The 11,039-nt window shown below is 41.2% G+C and overlaps 1 protein-coding gene across 1 annotated transcript; it reads right to left on the bottom strand.

Annotated features, from left to right (window-relative positions):
• Window positions 1–529: 529 nt before the first annotated feature.
• On the bottom strand, window positions 530–5,857 carry nt5c1bb (5'-nucleotidase, cytosolic IB b). The gene is made up of 6 exons (XM_006792615.3): window positions 5,648–5,857; window positions 5,344–5,511; window positions 2,984–3,113; window positions 2,739–2,861; window positions 2,195–2,379; window positions 530–952 (listed from the first exon to the last, which is right to left on the bottom strand). Exons 1-6 carry the CDS (start codon window positions 5,759–5,761, stop codon window positions 587–589), a joined length of 1,086 nt encoding a protein of 361 aa, XP_006792678.1. The 5' UTR covers window positions 5,762–5,857; the 3' UTR covers window positions 530–586.
• Window positions 5,858–11,039: the final 5,182 nt, after the last annotated feature.

The following is an 11,039-nucleotide window of genomic DNA, read 5'->3' as shown; positions in this document are numbered from 1 at the left end:
TGCTTCACATGAAAACTAAGATAGTTCCAAAGGCCAGATCTGAATGAGGGTGGGGGAGGTTCAATTTGCCATGTTGCAACGAGCTTAGCTTCTGTCTTGCTAGCTTGCGCTGCGCTCAGTGGATCTGCACTCGACAGTGCAGCCTAGGCGGTCGGAGTAGTCGAACGCAGATCCACTGAGCGCTCAACACAGACAGCATCGTCAGAAGAAAAGTTGATAAAATAAATCAAAAATTTTGTATTGTTCGATACATATGCGTACCGAACCGAAAGCACTGTATCGAACGGTTCAATATAGATACGAGTATTGTTGCACCCCTAGTAAGCACATACGTTAAAACCGACCAAAAGGTTGCTTTTCCTCGACAGCAGTAAGTGAAAGTAAAGCACCTAGTGTAACTCTGGTGTGAAAATACAGTCTCCTGTTCATCAGTTATTCCCTCTCATGAGGAAAATGCTTATTGCCAATTCATGAGCAAAATCCTTTAAAAATTAGGATTCCTTTAATGGACATTTTTTTATGAATATAAATATTTAATCTGGAGCAAAAGTAGTATTATTTATTATTATTTTTAACCTTTCTTAGGTTATTCCTTTTTTTCAGGCTGCTCGATGAGTTTGCCCTTGTGGTACTTTTGTCCGATTCCGTAGGGGACGTGTGCGGATATGGTTCCCAGTTCCGTGGCCCCTTCAATATGGAACATCTGGTCGTCAAAGAAGATGTGCGGCCTGATCTTCTGAAGCAGGGGCCCTTTCGGAGCCCCCGCCAGGAAGAGAGCCTCGTCGATCTCCAGGCCCCAGCTGCGGAGGGTCTTCAAGACCCGAGCTCCAGAGCTGGCAGCGCTGCGGGCCGTGACCAGGAAGGTTCGGATGGGGCAGTTCAAACGCTCGTTCTTGGCATAGAATTTTCTCTGGAGCTTTCCCAGGGCCTCCAGGAAACACTTTAATGGTCCCTGAAAGAGTCAAAGAATAAAAGTAAATTGAATTTAAAATGAGGACTATGAAGGTAAAAAGCTGTGTGTGATAGGTTAGATTTGAAGAAATCCACTGCAATGTGTTTGCTTTTATTTACATAGAGCCCTCTCTCTTTTAAATCATCTTTCTATTCGATGGATGGTTGCAATAGGTGAAGAACATCACAGTTACTGAAAAACTGCTACTACTTGTAATCTGGACTGATAATACAGATAGTATATACACAACCACAAGCACACACAAGGAAAATAAATGCTTCAGATGATGTGAAACATATTTACAAACTCACAAGGGGGTTCGTAAACCCCACAGATAATTCTCAGAGCGTAATATGCTCATATCAGCAGCTTGCACTGTAATTAATGAGGAATCTAGTAGGGTGCATTAGTATGCGGTGACAGCCAGTACTGTCTACTGATACTGAGTCAGCTTCTGAAACAACAGTTCACCATGACTGCACAGTGAAACTATCTACAAAAACAAAGAGTAAAACACTTGTTAAAAAGTGTGAATGGCTACACTTATAGTATTTGACTAGTGGCTCAGTCATGCAACAGTAAATACAGGACAACATCCTAATAACATAAGGATCATCAGCAGTTGCCTGGTGATAGCATTGATTTTTTGGGGGGGATATGGCGTTCAATTACAAGTAGCATGGAACACTTTCAGCTTTTGGGTGACCACTTTTGATTGCAAGGTAATTGCACAGGTTGCCTGCTGGGAAGCAACCTGTCTCCAACATGTTGCAATGGATCTGAGTCAGTCTGCACAGATGGACAGAATATATATATCTGCAATAGCGGACGTAGTCATATGCCAACTGGTTGTATTTTGATTATGTTGCCACATCCTGCAGCAACTATGTCAGTATTTGTGGAGGGATTTTTGTTCTCTGAGGTTCTGTCTAGATTCTAAATGTAAGCAGTTAATGTGAATTTCTGTGTATGTTGTTACACACCTCTGCAACCACCACTGTCTTTTGGCTGAATTGCCAATTGATCACACCTTGTGAGGTGTGGGTACATGCATGCCTGAGACAGGTTTGGAGGTTCATGGGCAAAGCCCATCTTCTATTTTATGTAAGCTATAATTATGCACTCTCTCTGTGTCCTTAAACTTTTTGAAAATGCTCACTTCATGTTTCCTGAAGAACAAAATAAAAAGGAAGAAAAAAATCATCAGTGATGTAGGAGAAGATGGAAACAACCATATGTTACCTGAGCGAGAGGTTTGTTCTCAAACTGTTTCTCGTGCTCAAAGAAAGAGTCCAGGCCATGCTGCTTCACGATGATCTCTGACTCGTCGGAGAAGAGGACAGCGTCACCATCAAACGCCACTCTCAACTGAGTGCCGCTTAGCTCCAGCTCTGTGTCCGGCGTGAACATTGTGGCAGCAGCAATTCCTGATGAAAGGTAAGCGAAGCAAGGATTAAAATCTCTAAACAGTAGATAGTATGTACACAATAAATTGAGCCTATCAAGAGCCCTTAATTCACTTTGTTTTAAATAAATATCATGGTAACACACAAGCTTATTCTGTGTTCATTTGAATGGTGGGCGGGCTGTAAATCTCATGCTGCCTTCAACCAGCTATTTCTTGCAGTTTACTATGAAGTTGAGATTTCCCTCTGAAGCGTGAATGAGTCACAAAGTCAACATTGAGGCTTGTAAATATAAGAAGTGCTCAAACATCTAGAAGGTGGTGAAGGAAGCCCAAGACTCTGCAAAGTACTGATTAAAATATTAGACCAACATCACTTACCTTCATCTATGGCCTCTATGACTTTGTCTGCACTTTTGGAGAGGTAAAGATTTGTCAGGTAGGCCTTCAGGTAACCAATAGGACTCTTCCCTCCTGTCATGCAGAATCTTTCTATGGTCAAATCTGAAGCAAGGAGAAAAAACAAGTAAGATGTGCAGAAAAAGAAAGACTTCCTCATTTTAGATGCGCAATTGCTAGACTTGATCCAACATCACACTCAACACTCAGACCTCGACGCAGCATACCATAGTGATTAATGCTGTTAATGAGGCGCACGCCCACTTGGGCATGGTTGTTGGTCATTAAGACGATATCAAACAGCTCCTCGTTGTCTGGATAGAGCTCCCTCAGTCGAGTGTTGACGTTCATCAGCGCCTTAAGAAAGCACAAGAAAACAAACCATGTTATACACCCAAAGCAAGGATATTGCATATGAGTCCTCAACAGAAGTAACCACTATTCTTTTGGTTAAATCGCACTTTTAAAGCAATGCAGAACCAAGTCAGTGCGTCTCGGATGCTTGCTATGGGTACGCATTAGAGCGCTGAGGATTTTGTGCACCTATCCACGAGGAAGCAGAATGGTTCAAGGGTTAAAGACAATTAACCTTTAGCACTTAATTTGCACTACTTCTCAAAGTCACAGCTTGGTCAGATCTGCACACAGAAAGGTTACGCACATATTTTTAGATTCTGTGGGACACTTTCCCGAGACATTACTCTGATGTCTGCCATAAAATGTCCGTAAATCTTCTGAGGGCTCACAGCGAGACAGGTCATCACGATTTCACATTTTCTCCAGTATCAAAGCAACTGAATGATAGTTGCCTGTATATCATTTGGTATAATTTTAATGGAGCTAATTTCCCAAAAATGGGAACAAATATAAACTTTATAGAGCGATGATTGGTTGGTGATACATAGCAAATGGGTGCACCGGCAGTGCGGCCAGCAATGACTTAATAGATAAATTCCTAGCTGGCTTGACCTTTACTATACATCATTCATCACATTCTTGTCTGTCTTTACTTTTAACTACTTTGTGAAAAAAGGGAAAAAAAAACTTCCTACAACATTATAATTCTTGATGCCATGAATATTTTTTCCCCCCTTGATCTTCATCCTTCAGCTGCTCCCTTTAGGTGTTGGCACAGTGGATCATTCACCTTCATCTCACCCTATCCCTAGCCACCTCCTCTTTCACACCAGCTCTTTCACACTGCATCCAGGAACCTTCTCTGAGGTCCTCCTCCTACCATTTTATTAGTGCCATCATCTCCAAATTATAGCAGGTATTACTACCATCTTGTAAACCCTCCCTTTCACTCTTGCTGCGATCCTTCTGTCTCAAATCACCCCTGACACTCGTCTCCACTCACTCCACCCTGCCTGCACTCTCCTACACCTCTCTTGTGAACTGTCTGTTGATTTGGATGGTTCAGACTCATCTACCTTCACTACCTCTCCTCCTTACAGCTTCACTCTTACACTTATTCACACACAGGTATTCTGTCTTGCTTCTACATACTTTCATTCCTCTTCTCTCCAGTGCATAACTCTGCCTCTCCAGACTCTCCTTGACCTGCTCCCTACTCCCACTACATCACAATGTTGTCTGCAAACATCATAGTCCATGGAAACTCCTGGCTGACCTCTTCTGTCAACTTATCCATCAACAGCAGATCTCTGATGTAGTCCCACCCCCACCTTGAACCCATCTGACACCTACATCTAAAATACCCTCTAGGTAGAGTAGACTTTCTGGGCTGCATGCATATGAGAAATTACTATTAAAAAAGTCACATTTATTATTCCATGCTGTGGGCACTACCAGTATATTTTCATCTATGTGTTATTATCCGACAGTCAACTGTTGGAATAGAAAGTATATATCTATTAATGATGATAGGGCCCTTTGTATATTCTTGCACAAAAACACACTGTGCTGATAATTTATTATGTAAAATGACTTCAACCTAATACATTAACCTTGCATTTAGTACCAAATTCATTAATGTTGTAATGCTCTGTGTTTGGACAGTTTGGCTGTTATGAATGGCAGGAGTGGCTATGGTACCAGCTGTGCTAGCAAAGTTGAAGCACCTCATTATGAACCACAGGGACAGTAACTGTCAAATGAGAAAACCAGAACTGTTTTAAAATAACTCTCTGTGAGACAATGAACCTGATAAACCTGTGCAAACATCAGCTCTCAGCACCTATCAGGCTTTACAGGAACACTTCTCAGTCTTCTTTGTTGAAAAATGATTTGATTTCCTAGCTTGTACCGTGTCATTGTAACAAGTAGTAAAACCGGTTTTAAAGCAATGAAGACGTTAAATATTAAGCAATTGGTGCGGTGTTAGGTATTTCTCTTATTTTAGCCATGTTTGCTCTAGCAGTGACAACAGCCAAAAACTTGCATTTACACCACCTCCTCTTAGGTGTAGGGATAGATATGCAGCCCCTTGTTAGCTATTACTGTTTATCAATAAGTATTCCCTGGCTTTAACTATGTGATCACAGACAGTTGTAATAGTGAATGAACACTTCTGAGGGGACACGCCCTGCACAGCAGGTTTGACAGTACAGGGGCCCAGGCCTACCTTGACGAAGGGAAAAGCAGGTCCTGGTTTTAGAGGCTCGTTTTCATGTTCCTGCTGGAAAGCGACATACTTCTCTAAGCCCTCTTCCTCAAAGATCTTCCTCTCGGCCTTCATGTTGAAGAGAGTGCGAGAGGAGACGGCGATGGTGACTGCATTCTTGGGTTTGGGCTGGGGGTGCATGAACAAGGAGAAAAAAGGAAAATGCAAGACATGTTCAGGGGTTTGTTACCCAAACAACTCTTCGTGAAAGTATATAACACAGCAAACATGCTAACGAAAAGGAAAATAGCATTAAAACACTCACAGGTCTGGGTTTGTTAGATTTGAGGTTCTCGAAAGCAGCCTTAGCCGCTGCCCAGTCTTGTTCCGCGGCGCTCTCTTCACTCGACCCTTTATCTTTGGGCTTAATTTCACTCATCTTTTCTCTTAGCTTATAAATGTCTATAAACAAAACTGTAATAAACCTGATTAAGGGAAGCCTGCCACAGCTCCAAAACTTTGCGGAAATGTAAAGTAAGGGGACGCCTAATGGGCGTGACTTCCCGTAGTGACGTCAGCAGTGTGGGGTAATGCTTGATTGTTTGTTAACGACGAGGAGAAACTGATCTGGCGTTGTTTTTCTGCAATATTTTATTTTTATTGAGCTTACAGGCAATATTAGATCCACTTGCTGGACTATTTTATTGCTTTCGTAACTGTCTTAATCCTTCATGTCAGAGATTCAACACAGTGCTAGAAACATTCTTCAGACATGTTCATACTGGCATGAAAGCCTTATGCGGTTGCTGCAAATTTGTCAGCTGCACATTCATGATGTGAATCTACGGGTCTAAAACACCCCGAAGGTGCACTGTTGGATTGAGATGTGGTGCGTGTGAAGGCCATTTGAATGCAGTGAGACAGCATGCTGTCCTCCTGCTGGAAGCAGCCATGAGAAGATGGGTACACTGTGGTCGTAAAGGGAAGGACATAGTCAGCAACAATACTTGGACAGGGTGTGGTGTCTAAACAAGGCTCAGTAGGTACTAAGGTGCCCAAATGTTCCAAGAAAACACCCCCACATAATTAGACTACCAGCAGCCTGAATCATTGATACAATATGATAGATCTATGCGTTCATATTTATTCATTCATATTCATATGCGTTCATATTCATTATTAAGCCAAATTCTGACCCTACCACCTGAATGTCGCAGCAGAAATCAAGACTCATCAGACCAGGCAATGTTTTTCCAAAGTTTTGTTGTCTAATTTTGATCAGTCTCTGTGAATTGTAGCCTCAGTTTTCTGTTCTTAGCTAACAGGAGTGTCACACGATGTGGTCCTCTGCTGCTGCTTCAAGGTACGGGTGGTAGTGTATTCAGAGCTCTTGGTTATAAGAGCATCTAACAGCCTTGTTTCTACTTTGGTTGTAACAAGTGATTGTTTAAGTTACCTGGTTACCGCGCCAATTTAAGACGTAAGCACAGAATAAACTCTACTATTTTTTTTTATTGTTTTTATTCTTAAGATGAATTATTCTTGAATGAAGACATTGATTTGGCACAAGTAAAAATATGGTTGATTATATTTATTGTTAGTTAAGAATAAGTTAAGCGAGGGTGAAAAAAGAAAAGAAAAATGATGAGGAAGGGAGGGGAGAAAGAAAAAAACGGAGAGTGATGGAGAGGTGGAAGGAGAGAGGGGAGGTAGAGGTTTGAGGAGATAAAAAGCGGTGGAGGAAGATGGGCTACGCCTTCTCATGATCAAGTGAGGAAGCAGGAGGGTCCCTCCTCCAGAAGAAACAGAAGCATTTATCATTATCTTATCAATATCGGGTCTTAGGTTTTTTATTCAACAATTACAATTTTTTGGAAAGAGAGTGCAATTGGATTGCAGTTAAACGCCCCAGAAATGAGGTGGAATAACTGGAATAATGTAGCATAACAGCACACTTCTAAAGTGTAGGTTACTACAACTGGACAAACGAATGAAATCGAAATGAATGTAACCATGGAGAACAAAAATAACCAACCTACATCAATAATACAGTTATACTGCACATATTATTATTTGTAGCCCGTTTTATATAATTATTAGATGTTTACACACACACACACACACACATATATATACACACATATACATATATACATATAGAACTGTTACACAACCTCTCTCGCTCTCTCTCTGACACACACACACACACAAATGAATGACCGGCCGCCTCCATCACACCCCCACCCCCCTACAGTTGGTAGAGTCCGGGACGGAGCATCATGGCGATTGACGGTAGGTACTCGCTCTCAGGTGTCCTGCGGGACTCGTGGGAAACTTTGCACGGGACTGAAGGAGGACGTCTTTCCATAATCTCACGCGGTATTCACCGAGTGTGTAATTTCTGGTCCAGTTTCTCTGTAACTCACGCGGCGAGTATACCGCAGTGCTCCGGAGGCGCGGGGCTGATGCTGAAGTGCGGACACCCGCACTGATGCAGGACCGCTGAGGTCTCATTATCTTCACGGGATGTGCACGTGAAGTGATTCGCGAGTAAACCGAGACAAGCAGGCAGTCCCGGTGCTTTGATTTTAAACTAGGGACGTTTTTAGACGGCAGCAAAAGCGTCAGTTATGGGACACCTGTGAGCACGTAGCGATTAATTTGAATATTTTAACATAAAGTCTTAGCATGCCGCTGCTTAGCGTCACATGACTTTTTGTTTTTCTTCCGTTAAAGAACTATATAACTTGGCGGAAGAATAGGGTTGTAATATTTGAAGAACACTCCGCTGCTGTCAAACTTTATTTGATGGCTGCACGTGCTGTAGATACCTTCATAGCTAACATGTGCAGCGGATCTAACAGCCTTCATGCTGAGGGAAAAGTGTCTCCTACAGGCTTTAGTGAGAGTGACCGGGACACATCACCAGGCAGCGACAAAAAGGCTCGTGCCTTGTCCCGTGCTGTCACGGATACGGGTCTTATTGTTTCACGGGCGCTTGTTCCTGCGCAGTGACACTTGTGAGAGGTGGTGTGGTTTAATTAAAGATAGACAGCTCCAGAAGAATTTTAGTGTAATTTTTTTTTAATTAGATGTTTTACTGCAAATTTTTAATGAAATTTGCAGCAGCTTGTCTTCACTGAGCAGGGGCGTGTACAGACGGGTAGCAATGGGTGGCACTTGCCCCAAATTCCCATCCTGGGGACCTTTCCAGTAATGCCACTGGTCTAGAACAGCCATTCCTAAAGTCAAGAGTGCTGCGGCCCACTTAAAAACCGGAAAATCTGTTGGGCTCAACAAATCTTAAACCGTTACTCCATACAAATATAAGAGAGGGTGATATGTTTCCTTGAAAATTTAATTCAAAATGCTGTTGTTTATAAATATTACCAGTTTTAATACTTTTCATATGAATAAATACATTTATATAAATTTGTAACTGTACATACTTGTGAGTCATTTCAAACTGAAGTTCTGTTATTACCACGGCCCACCTGCAGTACCTTCCCGGGGCACATTTTGGGAATCACTGGTCCGGAAGCTGGTCTTAGACCTTGATGTTAGAACATCATTGGATGAGGGTGTGGAGAGGTCCAGTGTTGAAATGTAAGGGCGTCACCATACCTACTATGCAGTGGCTGGCGAACAGAACTTCAGAGATTCGCAGATTATACAGAGGACTTGTTGAAACAGTTTGAAATACTGTGGAAAAAAACAATTTCTTTGCCTAGTGTTTTGACTTCTTCTCCTTCTGTATCAGCACTGATGTGGAGGCATTGTTATATTAACTAATAGGTCGGTGTTAAGTGGCTTAACAAAAAAAGCAATTCTCTGGAAATGGTCAGATATGAGAACTGGACTAAAAATGAGTGGAAAAACAGGCAGTTTCCATAGAAAGTCTCTGAAGGACCTTCAGAAAATCTGGAGAAATATAACCTAAAGTCTGGCTCAGTGAAAGCAGAATATGAGTCACAACTGTACACAGACAGACAGTGACAACATTTACTTCTATTATTGTAAAAATCCATCTCTTTTAGTGCTTTTAAGGCAAGTACTTGTTGTACACTAAGAATTACTAAAGTTTGGTGAGAATAGCCAACAGAGAATTTCTGCTAATGAATTAATAGAATGAATTGAGTCGCTCAGGGTCTGTCTGCTACCTCAGTCACAGTTTTCTCTTTGCTCTGGCACTAAAGTCAAGACCTCAGGCCACTTCTACTATCTTGTACAGTCCTGGATGTGAAGAAACTAATACACCTTTTTTTAACGTTATGAAGGGATTCTTAATGCACTAAAATTTTGTTTCTTGGTTTGAGACAACTCAGCAACAAATTTCAGAATGTATAAACACATTGCCACTATTTTTAATCTAATAATAAACCTAAATTCAGAGCCAAGACGTGACCTTGCCAAACTCTTAAGTAGAGACATCTTAGTTAATGATGATACTGGAGCCTCAATACTGAACTGTTCAGCCAAGAGAGATTATGTGTCACTGTAAAAACTTGGGGATGTGAAGGAGAGGAAGCACTGTTAACTTAAGCCTCATAGCGATTATGTAAAACAACCAGTTGACACATTATGAAATTGTATTCCAGTGAAAATACTAAATCCTAAAACTTATTTCTCTATAACCCAAACAGAGCAGCGTATTGCATTGCATTGCGTTACAAAATCATGTTGATAATTTTCCAGCAAAGCAACTCATGCCAGGGCTTTTGCGTCTGTCGAGGAAATAGTTCATGTAATTTTATTTTTTTAATTTCTACGCTGTTGCTTATAGTTGTAGGGCCCCTGAATAAGGAGCCGACCCAAATATAGGAATTTGACAGAGGAACTTTTAGTGACTTGTTGAAGGGTTCGGTTCACATCTGTCACTGTACACGGACTTTTTCCTCTATTTGACATACCCAAAAGGAAAGCCTTACAACCACAGAACTACAAGGCTAAAATAGATGCATTTATTTGAAAGATGAAATATTCTATTTTCTTGTTTAGCATAAGGATAAAATGAACCCTACCCTTTTAATTGTTTTTTTTTTTTGGTGACTAGGTGAGTAATAAGGGATTACACAGGAAGGCAGTTCAAAGCAATCAGTGCAGTAAATGTCTCCAGAAAAATCAAACTAGAATACAAAACCCACCCTGTGCTCAAAAGTTACAGGAAAGGATACGGAGAAGCAATAATAAAAAATGCTCGACTGGGAACTGAAGGCCAGTGGCAAGAGCTTTACAGGAGATGCATAAACAAGGGACAATGACAGCTAATTAAAAAGAGGCATTATTAAAAAAAAAAAACCAGAAAACAAACAGAGACACAGAGTAAAACTGACAAGGCATCATAGCTAAGTGGAATTAAAAAATAAAACAGGAAATTACTTTGTAGAATCCATGCCAGTCATTACAGTAATGAGTTATTAGTTGCCTTATAAAAAATGCATGGAGCTATAATTACTTCCTTTAATATGCATGACTTCTTGACATCATTGAGCCTCAGAGTAGCTGTGGCAGAGTACATTTGTAAAAGTGTTCCTTTGTAGTGGCCCGTGGTTATTACTGGTATAGAGATGATTAATGATAGCCTACACTGCTCTATAGGCTAATATACCCATCAATATATTAAAGACAGAGAAACAGAGACCACGAAAAGCAAACAAGGTCATTCAAGCCTATTGGTTTTATGTTTGCTGACATGTTCATCTGTCTCATTTAACCTG

The sequence above is a fragment of the Neolamprologus brichardi genome, chromosome 15 (assembly GCF_056152115.1).
Source record: "Neolamprologus brichardi isolate AB-2024 chromosome 15, ASM5615211v1, whole genome shotgun sequence".
Classification (NCBI taxonomy): Eukaryota; Metazoa; Chordata; class Actinopteri; order Cichliformes; family Cichlidae; genus Neolamprologus; species Neolamprologus brichardi.
Note: the sequence above shows the minus strand (reverse complement) of the source record. Positions and strands in the feature narration are given on the sequence as shown.

What these genes read in the sequence shown, in the direction of transcription:
- nt5c1bb (XM_006792615.3), bottom strand. Translation starts at nt 5,761, where the DNA reads ATGAGTGAAATTAAGCCCAAAGATAAAGGGTCGAGTGAAGAGAGCGCC. An exon ending in CATAGAGGCCATAGATGAAG is followed by an intron (nt 2,380 to 2,738) that starts GTAAGTGATGTT and finishes ACCTTTCATCAG; the next exon opens with GAATTGCTGCTGCCACAATG. An exon ending in AGAACAAACCTCTCGCTCAG is followed by an intron (nt 953 to 2,194) that starts GTAACATATGGT and finishes TGACTCTTTCAG; the next exon opens with GGACCATTAAAGTGTTTCCT.